This window comes from Mesoplodon densirostris, chromosome 9 (assembly GCF_025265405.1).
Source record: "Mesoplodon densirostris isolate mMesDen1 chromosome 9, mMesDen1 primary haplotype, whole genome shotgun sequence".
Taxonomy (NCBI): domain Eukaryota; kingdom Metazoa; phylum Chordata; class Mammalia; order Artiodactyla; family Ziphiidae; genus Mesoplodon; species Mesoplodon densirostris.
In genome coordinates, this window is record NC_082669.1 from 37,515,206 (window position 1) to 37,538,332 (window position 23,127).

At 37.8% G+C, this 23,127-nt stretch overlaps 1 protein-coding gene across 1 annotated transcript; it reads left to right on the forward strand.

The window, feature by feature from the left end:
- The first annotated feature begins 166 nt into the window (after positions 1–166).
- TRA2A (transformer 2 alpha homolog) lies at positions 167–21,930 on the forward strand. Its single transcript, XM_060107994.1, has 8 exons — positions 167–371; positions 10,793–10,926; positions 14,346–14,511; positions 16,423–16,611; positions 18,771–18,886; positions 19,984–20,109; positions 20,580–20,647; positions 20,813–21,930. Exons 1-8 carry the CDS (start codon positions 336–338, stop codon positions 20,821–20,823), a joined length of 846 nt encoding a protein of 281 aa, XP_059963977.1. The 5' UTR covers positions 167–335; the 3' UTR covers positions 20,824–21,930.
- Positions 21,931–23,127: the final 1,197 nt, after the last annotated feature.

Below are 23,127 nucleotides of genomic sequence, written 5' to 3' on the forward strand. Positions count from 1 at the left end.
GGAGGTCTGGTGGGCATTCGGTTCGAAGATGCGGAGGGTCAGAGCTCGGACTGCCCGCGGTGCTAGGCCGGGGCCACCACAAAACCTCGCTGGGGGCGGGGCCCCTTGACGACACAGAGACGCTCCGCCTCCTTACGTCGCGCACTCGGGAGGCCAGGTTTCTGGCGGCACCGGCGCCATTTTGCCGGAGCCTGCGACCGAGTGGGAGTGGAGTGGAGCGGCTGTTGTTGCCGTCTCTTTCCTCCTCCCCACGGTCCAGTCAGCTGGTTGATTAGGCCATCGGCCCTCAAGCCGAGACCTGTCTCTTATTTAGTTCTGGGGAGTGCCTGGCCGACATGAGTGATGTAGAGGAGAACAACTTCGAGGGCAGAGTGAGTACAAAGCCGCGGGAGCCGTCTTCGGCGGCGGCCCGATGCTCGGGGTTTCTTTGGGACGAGCGCGGTCGGGCGGGGTTGCGGGGAGTTCTGCGGGGGCCCGCGGGGAGCAGCCTCTGGAGCCATCGAGGTCGCTTCTTCACATCCCAAGATGGCTTCTGGGTTACACTCTTGCCCCAAACACCACGGATAACCTCCCCTTCCCCCTTTCTTTGGAGACTGATAGCTGGACCCCTGGGTCCGATTTCCCCCAGCGGTGCGCCCTGCCTTCTCCCCACCCCGAGGCTTCCTTATCTCTGTTCCGAAGTGTGGGTCCCGGTGGGGCGGGAGGAGACGGCAGGGAGTTCCCCCCGGCCGGATAGTGGTAGGTGCTTCCTGCGGTGGCGTTTCTGGCGACCCCGAGCATCGTAGAGGGTCTCGGGGTCGAAAGTGCGCGGGGCTGCTGTCCGGGCGGGGAGAAGCTGGCGTGGGACTAGCTGGGGCCTGTGTCTCCTTGGCTCTCTATTGCAGTGAGCGGCCGCGTCTCTGTTGGAACCGGCGGCGTTGCGTCTATAAAGGCGAAAGCCTTGAGGTTGAAGGTGGGACGAGCCTAATGAAGTGGTTAGTCAACGACCGCACCGACCCTTAAGCGTTCTTAAGACGAGAGCTGTGAGGGGAAAACTACGCGAGGAGCCCTTTTCCTTTAATGTCCCTTCTGCTTTCCTTTCACTTCAAAATGAATGTGGAAATGCTATAACGCCTTATTTTTCGAATTCCTTGATGTTGGGCTTTTTTTTTTTCTTTCTCTGCTTTATATCTCACCTTCTAATGCTTTTCTTCCTATGACCTTTCACCTCAACACTGAACAATCCTTTACAGGTTTTTACGGTAAAAAAAAACAAAAAAGGGAATCTTCTGTCTTAATCTTACATAACTGAACAAATTTCATGGCTCAGTATTTTTACAGTAGTTAATACTATTCTCTTAACTCAAAACGTTACCTGAAAATTACAGGCCCTCTGTCTTCCATTTCTCTTCTCAACCCATCCCCCAGCAAAGAGGGCTCAAAGTTTTTCATTATTTTGGATGTGATGAATATAAACATCACAAAGATACGTTATCCTCAGCTTGAAGATACTAGAACGTTTAGCAATGATTGGGTTATATTTCCACAGTCACCCTAGTAGTGAAGATTGATATGAGCTAGTGTAGAACCCTGAAAAGAAAACAGCCCCCAGGCAGCATTTTCTGGCTCTTGTGTTGGCATTCTGGTCACTAGGGGAAACTCATAAAAAACACTTCAGGTGTATGCTGGATGAATGAATTTTGCCTTTTTTTTTAGAAGTTCATAAGATAAGCATCTGGAACAGTTAACAGTTAAATCAGAAGGTCAATTTAGGCTTTTCTTTTTGAGGTTAGAGACAAAGAAAGCTATCTTTAATGCCTTTAAGATTGGATTTCTCTAATAAAATCTGGAGCGTAGATATTAATGAATAGTTGAACCTGCTTATTTTTTAGGATGGGGTATTGATTGTCCCAACAGAAGTTTTTAAAATCATGTAATGGTATTTAGGTGGTCGTTAGTCATGAGCTGCTTCTTGTTTTGAAGAAGGTAGTTATGGGAAGAAATTTTGCTGTTAATCTTCAGTTAACTTCAGTACAATTTTGGGCAGTTAATGTTTATTTTGGTTTGTGGTGAAGTGAAGAGGACTACTGTTTTGGACCTTGTTTTCCTTTAAGTTCTTATTTTTTATGTAGTCATCAGGTTGAATTTGGCTAGTTCTAGATCATTGTTACCTTACCCATCTGAGAAAGAAATAAATATGATTCCCACCCAGTTTTAAGCTAAAATGCATGTAGGCATTAACAATTTATTTTAATAGAAAAAGGTTTTTACCTTTTCCTCGTCTTTTAGAGTGTTTGTGGTCATAGAAAATTTTTTTTTCACATGTGTTACCCAAATGTGTTTTAGTATTAATGAACTCCGATTGTATAATAAATATATTCACCTGTTACCTTTTCTTTTTTTTTTTTTTTGGTAGGTTGAGGTATCTGTCTTTATTCATAATTGGGTGAAGAATTAAAATGCCAGAAACTTTTCTGAGGGTGTATGCTTTGTCGTTGTTGTTGTTGTTCTCTTAAAGCAGTTTCATATTCACCAGTGCTTTTGGTTTTTAAACTATAGTGATCTTTTATCAACTAACCACAAACCAGCAATTTAAAAAGGTTTTATAGAATACAGTTGTTGTGTTATCTTTGAATCTAAATGTAGTAACCTTTTAGAGAGCCTCAGAAAAACGATTTTCAAATGATGTTTCTGAGGTGTTTTAAGTAGTTATTATACTTCAAGCTTTTTGACTAAAACAAATTAGAGAAAACATTGATAGGTCAATATTCAGATTTCATTTGCTTTATGTACAGAATGAACAACACATTTTAACCCCATCTTATTGAAAAGATATTTAAAATTAGAGGGTAAGTTCCTAGAGACTGCGGAACATATTAAAGAAACAGGACTCGTACTAATAGTTCCTACTTCTATAGCATTTTAGGATCTCCTCCCCTCCCCGCCACCTTTGACATATTTTCTCATATACTGCTCATAATCTTGCAAGGGCTGGAGAACTCTTAGCATTTTAAGAAATTAAAAACTGAGGCCCAGAAGACCATGCAGTCAGAAATCTGAGATTTACAAGTCCCAGTCCATTGCTCATTGTATACTTAAACGATGCTGTGTATATATTTTGATGACTTTTTTTAAAGGAGCACACTGCACTTCAGTGTCTCAGAGCCATTAATGGAGTTTGCTGAAAACAATGACAGGAGCTTAATTTTCCATTATATATTAATATCTCTTGCATTTTCAAAGGAGTGGAGTAAAACAGCTCTAGGAAAGAAAATGTAATTGCCGAATTTTGTTATAAGTAACCCTAAGAGTTAACCAACCAATTTCCCTTCCGCCTGGGGTGAAACTGTTGAGCATCCACTACCTTTTTAGTAAAGGCCAGGTGTTCTTAAGGGAAAGAGAGCTTGGAGTCTGATTTGAGATGACTGACAGCTCACATCTGGGTAAAAGTAAGTATATAATCAAGTGCTGTGTGATATAATTAATAAGGAATTCAGAAAATAAAGCTGAGCAGTTTCGTGAGCTTAGAGGAAAGGGAAAGCTTTATCTAATATGTAAAACTTATGCTGGACATTATGATAAGGGAAATACGAATATTGATTATAAGGATGAGACAAGGAAGAGGTTGCTGGACTAATGAGACATGATAGATTTGACTGTGTAGTCAGATAATGGAGGATTTTGAATCCTAGATTTAGGAATTTGGACTTAATCCAATATGCAGTAAGGAGCCATCTATGGATTTTTAATTCTGGGAGTGGCGAAATGAAAGGAATTTTAGCAAAGAACAGAGACCAATATAGGAAGAGCAGCAGGGCACACTTGAAATATTTAAGGGAGGAGCTTATGAAAAATCTGATCTAAACTGGACAGCAGTGGGATGTAAAGAATGAGCGAGACATTTTTAAGGGATCCAGGAGAATAGTGGTGCCATTAAAATATCAATAAGTAGGTCCATTAAAGCAGTTTGCTTGGGACATGTATATCAAGTTAACAGAATTTTAAGTGGAAATGTCTTTTGGAGCTGGGAGTGAGGTTGGCACTTGGTCTATGACTTTGAATGTCATCTTCAGAAAAAGAATACAACTTCAACTAAAATTCAATCTCAAAAAATTTTAGTGTCCTTGATAGAAATTAAGGGGAACAGAAATTAAGACTTTCTTGTTATTTTACTCTTTCCCCTCTACCCCTAATTTTTTTTTTGAGCGAAACTTAGAAAAACGTTAAGTCCAATTTTTTTCTTTGACAGCGGCCCAGTGCTCTTAATAGAGGTTAAGTATTCTCTATCTTATAATTCAACAATTGTCTATGCTTTGTAGAATAGTTGAGAATAGTTGAAGAGGAAGGATACTACTTACTCTGGCATCCTTTTTTCAGAGCTTATTCTGGCTTCTTGAGTAGCTGGAATATTTTAAAGAGACTCCTAGTGTTCCCCTTCTTAATATATGAGATGATTACCTGGATGATAAAAGTGAAGAGCAAAACAAATTCATCTGTAGCAGTTTGGAATTTAAATTTGTGTGTGTTAAGATATTTTGTTGAAGAATAGCAGAAATGGGGGAAGTTTTGTTTTTTGGGTTTTGGTGTTTTTTTGCTTCTTTGAACCCTGGTTTGTAATAATAATAAGGGTGATGACTATGCCATTAAAAACCCAGCTTGGTGACTGGCTCCTTTTTTAAAAAAGCAGCAACAACAACAACCCTCTGCTTTCTTTTTTCTTTCTTTCTTTCTTTTTATTTTAAGAATACAAATAAGATTGAATCCCTGTTACATATTAAGAATGTTAGCACTTTAGCTTAAAAAAAAAAAACTTGGTTCACCTTCTTCAGCAATTTAGATTTATGTATCTCATCAACCTGTTGCAAAAGGGTAAGGTTTCCTTTAGTAGGAGTGGTATTAAACTTGAGGGATAGTCTTATGTGTCTTGGGTTTAATTTTTTTCCCCTAAAGTAGTATGGTTTATCCAATTTTAATGCTTTTTTATTTCCCCATCCATTTAAGCAGATAATTTGTAAAACTTAAGGTGACGTTTTAACACTCAAATTTTTGTATTTGAGATTCTTTCACTGAAGGGTGCTAATTTGCTCAATATAAGCAGAAGTTGGGATTTTTAAAAAGAGCAGTGCAGGGCTTCCCTGGTGGCGCAGTGGTTGAGAGTCTGCCTGCCGATGCAGGGGACGCGGGTTTGTGCCCCAGTCCGGGAAGATCCCACATGCCGCGGAGCGGCTGGGCCCGTGAGCCATGGCCGCTGAGCCTGCGTGTCCGCAGCCTGTGCTCCGCAACGGGAGAGGCCACAACAGTGAGAGGCCCGCGTACCACAAAAAAAAAAAAAAAGAGCAGTGCAACTAATCATACCAATGGTGCCTAACTAATTTTACAGATTTGTCGTAGATACTTTTTATGATTTGTACCATTCCTAAAACAAGTATAAAGAGTCTTGGGATCTGAAAGAATATCAAGAGATTTAAATATTTAAGAATGAGAGTCATTAAAAAAATACAGATAAACTTTGTTTATGGACTTAATTTTGTAAATGAACTGGGGTTACTTACTTATGGTGTAGTGTGTAATATAACAGGTGTGAAATAGCCATGAGTAATCAGCATAATAGATTTTAGAACTTGTGAACGGTGTGAAAACCTCTTTGATAGCATCAGTGGGTGCTCAAGCATCAAGTAACTAACCCTGGGAACTTTATAAAAGGTATATATCCACAAGCTGAGTGAATTAATACTGATTATTTGTTCGCATGTCATAACCAATTTAGTAGGACTGAAGTGGAGGTGAGAAAATGGTAGCGATCAGATGGGGAAAAGAATCAGTAAACACTAAAAAAAGAAAAGTTGAGAAGAGAGTAACAGAAGGAAGTGTGGTTTCCCCTCCCTCGTTTAAGTTACTGCTGTATGTAGTTCTGTATAATCCTTATTGTCTCATGATTTTTACCAAAGTGAGTGACTAGGCCTGACCAATCTGAGGTAGAAGAAAAGTTATGATTTTTCTCCTTGAAACTAAAGCCCTGTAGTCTTACTTATTCAAGATTTGTAAATACTCCATGACATTAGAAGTTGAGAACATAAGTAGTGAATTCTGTAACAGGTTCTTAGTAGTTTGTTTGTTTGTTTTTTAGTAGTTTGTTTTAATATAGTTAAACCACTTTAGTCTTTTTACACTTGTTTCTGTACCTTTGAAGTTGCCACTAACACACTAGCTTTTTGGCCATTACAATTGATCATGGCATATAAGCCGGCCGGTTTGTGAGCCACATTTAAAATTTGTACAGAAGGTAATTCTCTGACAGTCCAGTGGTTAGGACTCCGAGCTTTTACTGCCGAGGGCGAGGGTTTGATCCCTGGCCAGGAAATTAAGATCCCGCAAAGCCCTGTGGCACAGCCAAACTAAATAAATAAATAAAAATTGTACAGAAGATTTGTAGATTTTACAGGTAATTTCACAGTGTGACATGAGTTTAAATTTGACTAACTGTCCATTCCTTAATAATTTGTCTAACACATTGCCAAAATTATTCCAAACTTTAGAGAATATAAAGACATACAGGTTGGAATATGTGTGAGCCTTTGTAGGTACAAAGACCACTTTAATCTTACTTAGAATGCAGCATACTGGTATGAGTTTTAAAGGGGGGAAATTATCATTTAAAAATAGCTAATGTTACGAGCAATCGGTATTTTCTTTTTAAGAAATTGCTCTAATACCAGTTACGGATTAAAAAGAGAGTGAAAGTATTCCTTTTACAAGCCTAAGGATGAATCTGGAAAAGAAGCAGTCTATCATACTCGAAAGGAAGGAGGCAGAACTGCTATTTCTGTAGACTGAAATGAAAGAAGTGAGTAAACACAGGAGGTTTCCCACAAATCCTAAAGAATGAAGTTCTTAGAACAATAAATATAAGTTATTTGGGTAATTTAAAATCCTGCCCACCCCCACATACAGTTTACCTAAATGCACTAGTATGTTTCTGTGGAAATCTCCAATTTTACAAAGTAGTAGGGAAATACAATTTTGAGAATTTGTTTTAAAAGCTTATACTATATTCATATAGACTTGAATTTCTGTAAACTTGGCACTGTTACTTGGCGTTTGCCTTGGAATTTGCCTTGCCATAATATTAGAATGGGTTACAGCATAGCATTTATATTGGTTTATTTTAATGGGCTTTAAGTATTAAGCATACATATGGTCAGAATTTTTTTCACATTTATAATATACTAGCTGTATTAAAAGACCCTGCAGTTATTGTTTGCTGTAGGAATCATTCATGTTCGACAACATGAACATATTTAATAACCTTTTTCCTGGTTTAAAAAATAGTACATGGTTATACTATTTTTATATATAGAAAGATAGTTCTTTGCTTGTATTGGATACACTATAGTACTTTCTTAGTAATTGTAGTTAGCGCCTTCTTTTTATTTGTGGCTGTGTCCTTCACCTACCACCAGAGGCATCTTGTTAATAAAAAATAGTTCAAAATACAAACGGACACTACTTAAGCAGGTTGTACTGTGAGAACTTTCTGCCTAGCTCCTGGTTTATAGTAGGTAAGGTAGACTGGAAGCCTCCTTAAGATATATTCTGTTAAAATTTGTGGTATGATTTGGTTGAGTCATTAATCTGCCCATTTCACGTAGGCACTATATTTTTAATGGTTGGTGGGTCTAGATGCAGGTTACTGAAGAATTTGCAGAACTTCTTGACTGGACAGCTTTAAGAGCAGGTTAAGTAGTCTCTAGTGAAACAGGACAGATAACACCCCTTCTCAATATTTAGTTTATTTTTCTCTTCGCAATTTCAATTCCGTTTCCAAATTCTGAATAGTTGTATGAATTTCTTTGGAAAAAGTTGAAATTACCATTTCATAATGAAGACAAGTCAAAGGTAGAAAAGGAAATCTAGCATTTGTCCATAAAGGGCTTATGGTTGCCTGATTTCCAATGCAGTTTGGTGAAAGTGGCATTTATTTGGTTATCAGCCTTTGAGGAATGTTATTTTAAAACGGTGAATATGACTGTGTGTTTGAAGACTAAACTACCAGTTCTTTACAATGACAGGGTGTTTGTTTGGTATTATAGTAAAAATAATTATGAAGATTAAAAGTTTTTTATGCTTTGCAGTTTATTCTTTAAGTTTACTGACAGTTACTGATTTGCTTTTTAGATAGATAAGTCTCTAAATTGCTTTTGGAGGTTAAAATTATTGACATCTCTATAAGTTAAAGGGAAGTTACTCTTTCTTAATCTTGAATGATTCCGGGGGAAAAAAAATATGTAGGTTGAGGTTTCCCTGATATAAAAATTGAAGAGTAGGCAACAAAGGAGGTTACGTATTTGTGACACCTTGGATAATAAAAAGCAAGCCTTCTTTTAAATTTGCTGATGTCTTTTGAAAAGATATTCTGTCATATCTTAATGCTTTTGTTAACAAACAAAAGGAAAATTGCATATTTTCCAGTGGGTTGCTATACCAGAAATGGGATTTAAAATTTAAATTTTAAGTTGTTACGGAGTTACCTTGTTAACATTAATACCTAAAAAGTGGTTATTTTCAGCACTACTGAATAATTTTCAACTATTGTTTTTATGGTGGAAGGCTTAAACCTAATATATAAAATTTTGATTTCTATCCTAAAAATTAAAGGCTCTAGAGTGTCACAGAACACAAAGCTTTCTATATGTATAAAAAAGGCTGTGGTGATGTTTGTAGATTTATACCAGGGATCTGTTTTATATGAGGAAAAGCCAAAAGGGAGAGGGGAATGTATTTTTACCTAATGAATTATAGGTAATGAACTGGCCTGTGAGACTTCAATTACAAGTGAATTAGCCATACTTTAGTTTTGTTTTTGTTTTTAGTCCTGAATATGCTGCTTTTACAGTTTCAGTGAATGAAAAAGCCTAAGTTGCTGTGCCTGCTCCAGGCATCTGTCCAGAAATTTAGAAAGTATCTGAGATGTGGTGAAAGACTTATTGTAGGTAAATAAATGGGAAAAGCTGATATAGAACAGAAAGGTAGCTATATATTTTGATTTTGTTTTCATCTGAAAAAAATTAATAGGCCTAGCAGCATTAGTACTGTCCTCGATGAATAAGTCTTTTGACACGAAACCTGAAGGAAAACTTTAAGTTGCGTGATAGTCTTAATAGCCTAAATGAAAATTGGTGCGAAATTGGGATTATTTTCACTAATAATCAAGGCTTAAGTGGACAGAGAAACCAAACTGTTCATCCTACTTCTGTCATAAGTGCTTCATATGTCTATCAAATTTTTTTAAAAAACAGGCTTTTAATCAGTTTTTTTATATCCAACTTCTTCAGAAGCCAGTCAATTTTCTGATAAAGGATATAGTTACTGAAGGGAGTATAAGTATGCATAATTGCATAAAATATGCAAAAACTATGAACAAAAGAGGTAGGATAAACAATAAAGACAATGATACTAATTTTGTAATGTACATTATGTACTTCATTGGATAAAATAGAATTTTTAAAATGGCTCAGTTGCAAAAATACATCTACTACTAGGAATTTACAAGCCAAAGGGGAAATTTTTTAAATTTCATACTTTCTTTTCCCCTTGGTTTTTTTCAGTATGCTTGTTTTATTTCAGGTTGTATCTTTCTGGTTAAGTCAGAGTGAGCAAAGATAGTGGTCAAACAAAATCAGGAGATGGTAGTGATTTTACTAATTTTTTTTACTACTTTGAACCTCAACATGTGTCCTATAATGTGTGAGTTTAGATAGGTGTGTACAAATATTTCAGCCTATGATGCTTTGCTTTAACTATATCTTGATACCTTAGCATGGCTTAGTGAAAGCTTATTTTAAGATCACTTGGAATCTTCAGGTTATAGATTAGTGAAAACTTAAGGCATAGGTTGGGGGGTTACAGTTTGTTAGAGTTATGCTTGAATTAAGTATTTATATTAAAACTGTTCACGTTTTAGGAACTAGGATGAAACATGAAAGGGGAGGAGGGTGAAGAGTATGGTAAAAAAACATTTAGAGAAATTCAGTAAATTCTCTTTAATTGTTAGAAACTAGACTTTTGAACAACTTTAAAGATTATAAAATTGTTTTTTTAATAAACTAGTTATTTGCACTTTACCTGCTGGCTTTTCCATTTGGTAGATAACATTCTGAACTCCAGCAGAGTTTTATAATCCCCACGTGCTTAAATATACTAAATGTTCTTTTTCCATTAAGGTTAATGTTCGTGAAGAAATTGAAGAGTTTTTTCCAAGAATGTGGAAGATAAATCAAGATAAAAGAAGGCTAATGAAAAGTATTAAAGATCAGAAAATTAAAATTGAATGGGGGAAAAAATTGAACAGAAGATTGGTCAGATAGAAGCACTTGAATATTTTTTTTAAGGCTATTTTGAATTGTTTGAATTGGGGAAGAATACACGAAGTATGAAAAATGAAAAACTCAATGAAGAATGAAGAGAAGTAGAAAGCAAGAGTGAAGTAGAATTAAAAGAATCTGGAAGAATGAATGGGTCCTAGGTTAAGTAAATGTATGGTTTATGTTCCAGTGTCTGTATGATCAAGTTGTAGATGAATTTGCATGATTACTTAGTTAATAGAGAATTGGTGATCTGGTTCAAGTAGGGAATTATTGAGGACAGTTAGCAGTATTAACAATGGGTTATTAATGAGCTGAAATTTTTTCTGGAGGGTGTTGCCTAACCATTTGTTTTTCAGGAGCAATCAATATAAATAATTACGGTACTTTAAATGTTAGGTGTTAGGCATCTACGTGACCAGTGCCATTTGTAATACTGTCTTCTTTGTTAGGAGTCTCGCTCTCAGTCAAAATCTCCAACTGGAACTCCTGCTCGTGTAAAATCGGAGAGCAGGTCAGGATCTCGTAGTCCATCAAGAGTTTCCAAACACTCTGAATCCCATTCTCGATCAAGATCAAAATCCAGGTAAGTGTGTTTAAAATAATATGTAAGTATGTTTAAAATGCTTTTCTTGGATTTTTCAGGGCAAAGTGGTTTTTACCAAATCCCTCATTTTTGTTGCATTTTTTGTGGAAATTTCACTGAAGACTCAAAATCATGAAGTTGTCTTTTTTTTTAAGCTATGGTTTAGAAATGAATGATACGTAATAGATACAAAGACTTAGATAAGGTAGAATCTTCCCTTAGTCCATTAATCTATCTGATGCTAGCTACTAATACAAATTAAATATGTGTTGTTTGATTTAAATGTGCTTGGCGTTTGAAGGTTAACGTTTGATTTTATTTCAATAATATTTGCACAACAAAAAGGTAATTTTCTCCATTGGAAACTTGGCATGCAGTTTAGTGCAGAGATGGTTGATGTATGTATGTTGTACTGGTTATCAGAATGATTTGAGAAGATTTTTCAAGTTTCACCTTCTAGCTACATCCTTTACCTGAAGATTCTAACTAATTAGGTCCAGCATGGAACTCTGGTCAGATACAATTGGCAGGAAGTGGTCCTGGAGTGATTCAGAGCCCCAGCCACTACCATTTACACTGATTAAAACAAAGACTCTAGTGAGCCATTGCAGGGCTCACTGTATCAGATGTCCCAGGTGTACTGGTGTGCAGAAAAAACAGTGAAAAACAACCTGGGACTTCCCTGGTGGTGCAGTGGTTAAGAATCTGCTTGCCAATGCAGGGGACACGGGTTTGAGCCCTGGTCTGGGAATATCCCACATGCTGCGGAGCAGCTAAGCCCGTGCGCCACAACTACTGAGCTTGCGCTCTAGAGCTCACAGCCACAACTACTGAAGCCCATGCCCCTAGAGCCCGTGCTCTGCAACAAGAGAAGCCACCGCGATGAGAAGCCCGTGCACTGCAACGAAGAGTGGCCCCCGCTCGCCACAACTAGAGAAAGCCCGCATACAGCAATGAAGACCCAACACAGCCAAATAAATAAACAAGCAAACAAATAAATAAATAAATTTTAAAGTAAATAAATAAAAACAACCTGGACAGTCGGTTTGATAAGTCATTGTAATTTCTTCTTTAAAGAGGTAATTTATGTCTTTGTATAGAGTGTGATTGCAAGGGGGCATGAGACAGAAGAATTAATTAAAAGGCTGTACTTTTCGTGCAGTCCACAGCTATGTCTTTTTCTCTGTTGTATCCAGGATCCAGCCTAGTGCTTGATTTGCTAACCACTCTACATATTTAATTGAATCCACATGTGCAGAATAGTGCTAGATAGAATTCAGGTGTAGAAACAGAAGTGAGCACATTTTCATTTTAGGACTTTTGCACTTGCTGCCCTTAGCCTAGAATTCTCTTCCGTCAAGATGTTCTCATATCACTTGATGCTGTTCTCTGCTCTTGTATCACTGGCGAATATTAAATACCATGCACACTCTTTATTCCCTTATTCCTAATTTTTTTTGTAATATTTATCACTATCTGACTTAGAGAAAAGGTAAGCAGTCCTGAAAGGTTTTTAATTAATGTCATTTTTTGTTACTGTATTCCTCCCTCAGTATCTGTTGGGGGAGGATTGGTTCTTCTGCGGGTACCAAATCCTCAGATGGTCAAGTCCCTTATATAAAATGGCATGGTACAGCCAGCCCTCCACACGAAGGACCCACTGCATTTAAATATAACTATTGATATTTTATGTGACAACTTGTCTTACTAATGTTTTTTATTTTTTTAATTGAAGCTATAAATTGGTGCTAAGGAAAATAGGAAGTATCCTGTTTGGTATTCGTATAAAACACAAGTTATTTTCTTGTTTCTCCCCCACCACGGCCAGTGATTAATTTCTTGTAGATGGTAGGCCATTCATATTATTTTCATTCCCACTCAAGATTGTTTGCCTCCTTTCAATAAAGCTGTACTCTAAGCTTCATACACAAGATTTGTCCCAGTCCTTTTGTCATCTTCATTTTCATTCCTTCCTTTATAAGTATCCTAATTCCTAGCAGATTATACTCTTTTGCAATTGTGTAATCACATTTCCATGTCTTCTTGCTAAGGAACCTTTGTTCTTGGTATTCCTAGAACACTTTTCCCCTGTCTGCCTAGTAGAATCTTATTAAGTCTCCTAGCTTTATTGTTTAAACTTTCTGGCCCTTAGCATTTATATCATTTATTGAATGCCTCATAGAAGCTATTTTGTATGACTTTCATGACTTCTGGTCTGGGTGTTTAAGGATAGATCATATGAATAGTAATAAGAAATGGTATTTTCTTTGCATTAATAGGCAAAGAAACAGGACTGTGAGTAATTGGAAATAATCAGATAGGAAATGAACTAGGAATCAGCAGTAGAGAGATTGGTGAGATGCTGTAGAAAGCTTGAAGAAATGAAGATCATTAGACATGAAGACTATTAGTTTAGTGGGGATTTAGGTTGTGACGAGTTAATTTAGCAGATGCTAGATTGCAGCAGGCTAAGGAAAGACTGGGAAGGAAATGATACTTAGCAGTGGAGGGAATATTTTGAAAATGTGATAATCAAGTGATTTTATTGTGATGGTAATGGTAGTTGATGTTTTGTCTTTTTTGTGTGGTGAAATACACAAAATTTATAGTCTTAACCATTTTTCCGTGTATGGTCACTGGTATTAAATGCATTCATATTGTTGTGCAACCGTCACAACCATCCGTCTCCATAATTCTTTTTGTCTTGTAAAACTGAAACTACCCATTAAATAATTACTCTCATTCTCCTCCCAGCCGCTGACAACCACCATCTTATTTCTTTCTCTTAAGTACCTCACCTAAGTGGAATCACACAGTATTTGCCTTCTTATAACTGGCTTATTTCACTTCGCATAATGTCCTCAAGGTTTATCCATGTTGTAGAATATTAAAGAATTTTCTTGCTAGTGCTAGTTGATTTTTTTCTTTCTAAAGAAGGTGGAGCCTTAACATGTTTGTAAGGTAAGGTGGGAAGAGTGAATTTAGAAGGGATAGACTGGGAACAAGGAGGAGATGTAGTGAGGAAGAATACTTCTTCCTCTGAAAGGGGAAACGAGCTGAGAATAAGCAGGGATATATATACATATAGGTCCTTGGCATTGTCAAAAGTTCAGAAAGCGAAAGTAAAACCAATGAATCATGAACATAATTAGTAAAAATTTACTGTACACATACCAAAAAGACACTTTGCAAACTGGGAGCAAACCAAACATGGAATGAGGCTCAGTGGTATGTTGTTACAAAGCAGCTTATATGGTGAGCAGGCAGTATCTTCACAGTATTTGGTGATTAAGGTAAATTAATGACTGACCTGGTTTTGTCTGCTCAGGGAGCCTTCATTTGGTGTCCGTTTGCTTTTGATTTTAACAGCGTTAGCCATTTTGTTCCAGTATTTTTACCTAAATTTATTTCTCTCAAAGGTCGAGGTCAAGGAGGCATTCTCATAGACGTTACACTCGATCCAGATCCCATTCTCACTCTCATAGGAGACGATCTCGAAGTAGGTCCTATACACCAGAATACCGGCGTCGCAGGAGCCGAAGTCATTCTCCAATGTCTAACCGGAGAAGACATACAGGCAGCAGGGTATGTGTTTTTTAAAAGTTAATGAGGGACTTCCCTGGTGGTCCAGTGGTTGAGAATCCACCTTCCAGTGCAGGGGATGCAGGTTCGATCCGTGGTCGGGGAACTAAGATCCCACATGCTGCAGGGCAACTAAGCCCGTGCTCTAGAGCCTGCACGCCACAACAAAGATTCCGAGTGCTGCAGCTAAGACCTGACGCAGCCAAATAAATAAATTTTAAAAAAAAAGTTAATGAAAGCTTATTTTTCTTTCTGTGTATTTAGTCATAGTATAACATCTTTTATGGGAGCTACAGCACTGTTTAAGAGTGGTACTTCAGGGGCTTCCCTCGTGGCACAGTGGTTGAGAATCCGCCTGCCGATGCAGGGGACACGGGTTCGTGCCCCAGTCCGGGAAGATCCCACATGCAGCAGAGCGGCTGGGCCCGTGAGCCATGGCCACTGAGCCTGCACGTCCGGAGCCTGTTGCTCCGCAACGGGAGAGGCCACAACAGTGAGAGGCCCGCGCACCGCAAAAAAAAAAAAAAAAAATGGTACTTCAGAAACATCCTTGGCTATATGAATATTGTTATATGCATTCAAGTGTGTTCTCTTTTTTTGACTTTTGAGTTGTTAAACGAAATTTGGGGACTTCCCTGGTGGTGCAGTGGTTAAGAATCCACCTGCCGGACTTCCCTGGTGGTGCACTGGTTGAGAGTCCGCCTGCCGATGCAGGGGACATGGGTTCGTGCCCTGGTCCTGGAAGATCCTACATGCCACAGAGCGGCTGGGCCCGTGAGCCATGGCCGCTGAGCCTGCGCGTCCGGAGCCTGTGCTCTGCAGCGGGAGAGGCCACAACAGTGAGAGGCCCGCGTACCGCAAAAAAAAAAAAAAAAAAAGAATCCACCTGCCAATGCAGGGGACAAGGGTTTGAGCCCTGGTCCAGGAAGATCCCACGTGCCGCGGAGCAGCTAATCCTCGTGCCACAGCTACTGAAGCCCGCGTGCCTAGAGCCCATGTGCTTAGAGCCCATGCTCCACAACAAGAGAAGCCACTGCAGTGAGAAGCCCGTGCACCGCAATGAAGAGCAGCCCCCGCTCACTGCAACTAGAGAAAGCCCGTGTGCAGCAGCGAAGACCCAACACAGCCTAAAATAAATAAATTTATTTTTAAAAAAGAAAGAAATTTGGGAAGAAGCAATATGTTCCAAGAATTGAATTGAAAAGCTGAGTTGAAAATACTGAGATTAAAAGTTTTACCATGGGAAGGGGGTAGCAAGGAAACAGCAAAAGCTCTGTAGTAATAGTAATAGCTAACACTTATATTGAGCAATGTGCAAAGTTCCTCAATGAAGTAATACTTTTAATCTCTGAATCAAGTTACCTTATTATTGATAAGGAAATTGAGTCTTGGATATGTGACATTCAGGTTTGTTTGTATTTAACCATGGTGGAGTCTGCTATTATTTAATGATGTTTTGAAATTTGCACATTAATTTTTCAAATCTGGATTATGGGAACCTTGAAAGATTATCCTTGCTAAAGAATAAAAATTGAGGAGGAGAATCTAATCAGCAATTGCAGATGAATTCAAGGTTGAGTACAAATCTATAAGGGATATAAAACATTTGAATAAACTAAAAATATGGCATTAAACTAAGGATGAATTCTTAGGATACGTTCTGAAAATTGCTGTGCTAGAAAGTTAGGGACATTTTTATTCAGGATGCAGCCTGAAGTATATTCTAAAGAAGGCTTGAGTGTACTATGAACTGTAAAATATAGCTCCCCTGTTTTTTTTTCTTTTAAATTCTTGTTTCCAAGTGACTTGAAACAATATAGTCTGTGTATTGGGTGAAGTGTTCTAAGCAAAGTATTTCTGTGTGTTTTTATTTTAATTTGGAGCTTAAAATTAAATAACATCTTTATTCAACAGGCAAATCCAGATCCCAACACGTGTCTAGGAGTGTTTGGCCTCAGTTTGTACACAACAGAGAGAGATCTTCGCGAAGTATTTTCTCGATATGGACCATTGAGTGGTGTCAATGTGGTTTATGACCAGCGAACTGGACGGTCGCGAGGATTTGCTTTTGTTTATTTCGAGAGAATAGATGACTCAAAGGAGGTAATTTTGTTTTTGTAATTATTTGTTATTTTGAAAATTTTCTGATGTGCATTATTTAGTATAAAGTTACTGTTAAAAGCTGATTGATAAACTCCCAGTTCCATAAACACTATGTCCTTTTTCATTGTCTGACATGATTTAAACTCTACCTCTCAGTATTAGAATTGGAATGGCCAGTTTCACTTTCCAGCTAATACTCTCTGGTATAGGCATATCTTTATTGAAATCTGGCTTTGTAAAGTGAGGTTATGTGTTTGAGTTAATGGAAAAGGTGAAGTATATATATATAAGTGTTCTCTTTTGAATAACCCTTATTCATGCTCCAAGCAAATGATTACATTGACCTTTTAAAAGAATAGTGTTTAGGGCTTCCTTGCTTGCGCAGTGGTTAAGAATCTGCCTGCCAGTGCAGGGGACACGGGTTCGAGCCCTAGCCCAGGAAGATCCCCCATGCTGCAGAGCAACTAAGCCCATGTGCCACAACTACTGAGCCTGCACTCTAGAGCCCGTGAACAACTGCTGAGCCCGCATGTGACAACTACTGAAGCCCGCGTGCCTACAGCTCGTGGTCCGCAACAAGAGAAGCCATCGCAGTGAGAAGGTCACGCACCACAACTAAGACCCAATGCAACAACAACAAAAAAAGAATTATGTTTAGGTTTAATCTGTTTAATTTTTGTAAGTGTCTATAATTAGCTCCCTGTCTATACAGAGCTTTGTTTATCTGTTCTCTTAAAATTCATCTACCATTCTGTTCTATAAATGAAAAATAATACATGGAAAGAATTGGTACTTTTTCATTTTTGTTTAGTGCCATTCTTAATTTGCCCAACAGAATGATCCTAATCAATGTCAGGGATTTGAAATAGTGCTATTCTAATGTTCTAGATAATGGATTATAGAGGAAGCAGTAGGCTTGCCTTCTCTGTATTAAAAGTTCATGGTGACTGAATTAGAAAATTCCATTTTAAGGAATTTTTGAAGGTCATTTGTTAAAGAAATGGAAGGTACTGGCATTTCTTTTTTGTACCATTTTACACGTGACAGTAGTTGGCTGTAGGTCATTATTGCTCTTTGCATCAACAGTGTTTGATTGTGGTATAAGCAGTCGTGATGAAAGAGTATCTTTCAAAAATAATAGATGCTATTGATATTTGGTGGTAGAGGCCAGGGATGATACTAAACATGCTACAGTACACAGGATAGCCACCCGCAACACGGAATTAGCAGGCCCCAACTGTATCAGTAGTGGTGTGGTTGAAAAACGCTGGATAATTCTAACAAAATAATGCTCTGAGTTGAAGACATTTATGTTATAGACATTATGATAGACACAGTAATGGTGTTTTTTACTGTTACATGTTTGTGATTGGTTTATTCCTGTTCTCAATTAAGGGATAAAGGTGTAAATTTAGAAATACCAGGATATCTTACCTGGTGAAAGTTTGCAAAGTGTGAACAATATCATAATTAAACATTTTTTTAATATGAAACTTGTTTGTCCGGTATTTTCACACACCTCCTCCTCTTAGGTTTATTTCTGGATAAGATAAAATGAAAATGGCAACTTTACTTAGTTCCTGAGAACTTCTTAAAATGTGTTAAAGTGGTTGGATTCATTTTTGCATTTATTGGTATTCGTACCAAAGGGCAGTGTTTCGGAATGTGAGCACAGACATAAAGACAGCACTTGCTGGCCGATTAAGAAGTTCCTTTATATTTGGAGTTCACTAGGTGGCAGTGTGTTACTTAAGGAATGGCTCGACAAGTTTTTAAGGAATGGCTTGACAAGTTTAGACTTGTCCACTGAGTTGCAGTTTTTGCTTTGAGTTGCTCAGACTGAAGCTAGTTACTGAAGCCTCAGAATTCTGCAGGCTTCCCCAGGTTATGTGGTTCCTTCTTTATGGCTGTAGCTGCCCCTAGTCTTTCAGCAGAGGCCTGCTTAAGTGTCCATGTGCACGTTGAAAACTCAGTACTATTGACATGCGTATAGCAGGGATTAATACATCAAATCCTAGTCCTTCTTACTTGAGAAAGAAGTGTTTAGAGAATTTTAATTTTTGAAATTTCAAATGAAAAATGTGTTAAATTTTTTGCAGTTTTGATAGTTTCTCCTTGGTGAATTATGCATGACTTTCTGTGCCTGTTCTCCTTTATAGGCTATGGAAAGGGCAAATGGAATGGAGCTGGATGGTAGAAGAATTCGTGTAGATTATTCTATCACCAAGAGAGCGCACACACCTACACCAGGCATATACATGGGCAGACCAACTCAGTAAGATTTCAAGTTTCCTAAGCTGAATTTTAGGGGCTAGAAATCCACCAGAAATGTGTGCAAAATTTTGATTAATCAAAAGATAAACTTTTTTCTCTGTAATTTGAATTGAAAGTTATTTAATATATATGTATTCTTTGAATCGTTTTATTTCTTTGATTTTTTATATGTATATTTGAGCATGGGGAGAAACTAAAACTATTGAAGTGCATTCCTGGCGATTTTCTTGTACTGCAGAAATAGAAAAAATATTAAATACTAGAAAATTGTTGTATGCTTTTAAATATTCTCTTAATGTTTATGTGACCTTGGAAGCCTCTGTGTATATGGAATGGTTTTACTGATATTAATGTTTGTTTTTTAAAAAGCCAGTTTTGCATTGTGTATATAAATAGGGACTTTTATAAAAGTTTTTTAATATAATATAACCAAAGGCAGTATTTCTTAAGAGTGAAAGAAGAAATATAGGCTTTCATTTAATGTGAAGCCTCTTCGGAAAATATAGGATTTGACAAGGAGAGCCTACTGAAAATAGTAATAATAGTGAAAATAATGTCCCTATGATTAGGAGTTGGGAAAACAGCAGGAAAAAGAGGGCTTAGAGTTTAAATTCACTGCCAGAGGTTTGAACACCAGACCTTGAAATTTTTTTAGCGCTGGACCTGTTATCTTTGGTGTTCAGGGTTGGTTACTTTTAAATTCTTGATATTTATTAACTGCTTTTGAACTAGTCATAGGACATACATCCTAGCATTTTGGTACTTTTTCACCTTATGGGAAAAAAAAAGCGCAATGCTTTTTTCACCTTATGGAAAAGGTGTTGCTGATTTGGATAGTGCATTAATAGAAGAGCATTTTATAGTTTGGAGAGTTTTGTGAAATTATTCCTGGTTATTTATGTTATACATATGAAGCAAAAGCAGAATACCATGGGAGGCAGCAAAGTGAGACGTGGAAGTAATTGGCATGAAAGGGTTATCTCTTCTCTCTCGTCTATCTCCCTTCCTTCTTCCATTTTATTTAAGCATCCATTTATATTAAATGATGACAGAAGGTAATCATTCACACTGATGTAGAGTTTTCACATTTTTCTGTAGCAGTGGTGGTGGAGGCGGTGGTGGTGGAGGTGGAGGTGGAGGAGGTGGCAGACGTCGAGATTCTTACTATGATAGAGGATATGATCGTGGGTACGACAGGTACGAAGACTATGATTACCGATACAGGTAATGTTTTAACTTACGATTTCTGTTCTAAGTTAGATGATAGTAGTAGTGTTTGGCACTTCTAATTTATGTTTAATGTGTATTAATAAAAATATTTAAAATATGGGGCTTCCCTGGTGGTCCACAGGTTGAGGCTCCGCACTTTCAGTGCAGGGGACACAGGTTTGATCCCTGGTCGGGGAACTAAGATAAGATCCCACATGCTGCACAGCGTGGCCCAAAAAAAAAAAAAAAATTAAATAGATTTTATATGATGCTTTCTTGAAAGTAGGAAAAATGATTTTTCTCAAGACCAAGAAAAGAGGTTAATTATCTGTATTGGCCAATACTGTTCTAGTATTGTTGGCACATGGAAAACTTAATAGCTTTCATCTTAGGTCCATTATTATTTTGAATGATGGAATTTTTGGTTTTATCTGCCTTGGTGTAGTGATTATGTGATATGCTGAATAATCTTTTATTTCCTACAGAAGAAGATCGCCTTCTCCTTACTATAGTCGATACAGATCACGATCAAGATCTCGTTCCTACAGCCCAAGTATGTACACTTTTGCTTTTGTTGCATTAAGAACCTCATTTCTAATTAATGGTTTATTTTAGAAAATTAAGGTATATAGTGACTGTTAATAGTTGGGAAAATATTAGGCAAGTCAAACTATAATTCTCATTTGACTAAAAAAAATTTTTTTTTACTCTTTTCCAGGACGCTATTGATAAACAGAGTGGTTGCAGTTGAGGACATCTTTTTTCTTTCTTTTTTTCCCTTTCTCTTTTTTTGTTTAATTCTGGATTTCCCCAAGCTTCTAATCCTTCCTACTCCTTAAAAAGAACCCTTAAAAACATCTTTGGTTTATTTAGCATCTACACTTTGTCGATTGTATTGCTGTTTTCACCCCTTTTATTATATTCTTAAAGATGTAATTGTTGTCATTTTGAGTAGTTAAACATCTTGAGTAAAAAAGGAACCCCCAGTGTTATGCTTTTGTAAATGGTTTTTTGTTTGTTTGTTGCTTTTACAGAAAATTGACTCCTGCCTAATCGAATGAGGAAAGAAATGATCTTTTTTTTTTTTTTTTTTTTTTTTTTTTTTGTGGTAGGCGGGCTTCTCACTGCTGTGGCCTCTCCCGTTGCGGAGCACAGACTCCGGATGCGCAGGCTCAGCGGCCATGGCGCACGGACCCAGCCGCTCCGCGGCATGTGGGATCTTCCCAAACCGGGGCACGAACCCGTGTCCCCTGCATCGGCAGGCGGACTCTCAACCACTGCGCCACCAGGGAAGCCCAGAAATGATCTTTTTAAAGCTTCTTTTGTGTTAGATATTGTATTAGACATGGTATTAGAGAGCTGCATTTACTACAAACTCCTTTTTTAACTTTCTTTTGGGGAAGTTAGTAACATAAAGTAGTTCAGTCATGTCAGGTTTGTCTGGGGTGGCATGGAGCAATCGAATAATTGAGTGTAGAAAGTTTGAAGCTATAGAAGGAAACACTTGGTCACTTCTTTTGAAGAACAGAATTTTTGAACCCTTAAAATTGTCATTTCTTTAGAGATGAAAAGCTTGTGGACTCCTACAAAACATGTTGTATTTAAAATACATTTGTTAAAACTTAAAAACGTAAAGTTTGATTTTTGTGTTGAAATTTTTGAAGTTTAATCAGTGAAGGACAAGCCTTATTATTTATTATTTAGAGCAGTTGTATGCTTTGCTGTTAGAAATTTTGGTATTGGGGAAATGGTTTAAGTAGGCTATTGTATAGAGTCCTTAAAAATAGTGAGGGGAAGGGTAGTCTCCTTTCAAATAAAAATTAATTTCTTTGAAAATGGGACTCTCTTTATTGTGGTACAATGGGAAAATATAACTGGATTAATTTGGATTTCCTTTTTCCTAACATTTTTGCTTACACCTGAATGTGTAATCTGTGTCTCTTCTTCAGTCTTGAAGAACCATTTTCTTTCCTCCCTTTTTTGGTCAACGAACTTGGAAATATTGAGAGTATTCTGAATCAAACAGTATGCTGAAGGAAAGATAATATGGTTCATTTCTTCAAGAAGCCCACGTTCTAGTAGGAAACACACTTAAATGACTGTAATGTAATGAAAGGGGAGGCTGTTAGGCTGAAGAGGTGGATGATTTTTCAGGTGACCTTTATAAAAAGGTAAAGGAGCATGAGCCTCCTTTGTTTTCTCCCTCAAAGCAATGAGAATAAAATCAGATAATTATGATCTATATAATAGATCAGTGGGATCTATGGAACTGAAGTACCTCAGACATCTTTATTAAAAAGCTAACTCTTCAGGGCTTCCTTGGTGGCGCAGTGGTTGAGAATCTGCCTGCTAATGCAGGGGACACGGGTTTGAGCCCTGGTCTGGGAGGATCCCACACACCGCGGAGCAACTAGGCCTATGAGCCACAACTACTGAGCCTGCGCGTCTGGAGCCTGTGCTCGGCAACGAGAGGCTGCAATAGTGAGAGGCCCGTGCCCCGCGATGAAGAGTGGCCCCCACTTGCCACAACTAGAGAAAGCCCTCGCACAGAAACGAAGACCCAGCACAGCATAAATTAATTAATAAACTCCTACCCACCCAACACAGCATAAATTAATTAATTAATAAACTCCTACCCCAAACATCATCTTTTAAAAAAAAAAAAAGCTAACTCTTCAAAATGTCTTTAAAATTTTTTTTGCCAATAAGGGCTATCCAGAGAATGAAGCCATCTCTTGTTGCTCCCTAGAGGGTTTTTGTTCTTAAAACCAGGTTATTTAAAGATTGGAAATCATTGCCGTAAAGGGAACATTAATTTGTTGACCATAGGAGTACTTTAAAGATTTAAGCTGTATATCATCAACAAAAGTCAAAACGTTGGCTACAGTCTGGAGAATTAAAACCCATATGAAGAGATGGTGAACATAATTAAAGACGATATGTAGGGAATTCCAGTGGTTAGGACTCCACACTTTCAGTGCCAAGGAACTAAGATTCCATGAGCCCTGCGGCATGGCCAAAAATTAAAAAAAA

Bases quoted from the DNA above. Each gene is read 5' to 3' on its own strand.
- TRA2A (XM_060107994.1), top strand. From the start codon at position 336: ATGAGTGATGTAGAGGAGAACAACTTCGAGGGCAGA. The intron at 14,512-16,422 runs GTATGTGTTTTT...TTTATTCAACAG, and splicing joins GAAGACATACAGGCAGCAGG to GCAAATCCAGATCCCAACAC. The intron at 20,110-20,579 runs GTAATGTTTTAA...TATTTCCTACAG, and splicing joins GACTATGATTACCGATACAG to AAGAAGATCGCCTTCTCCTT.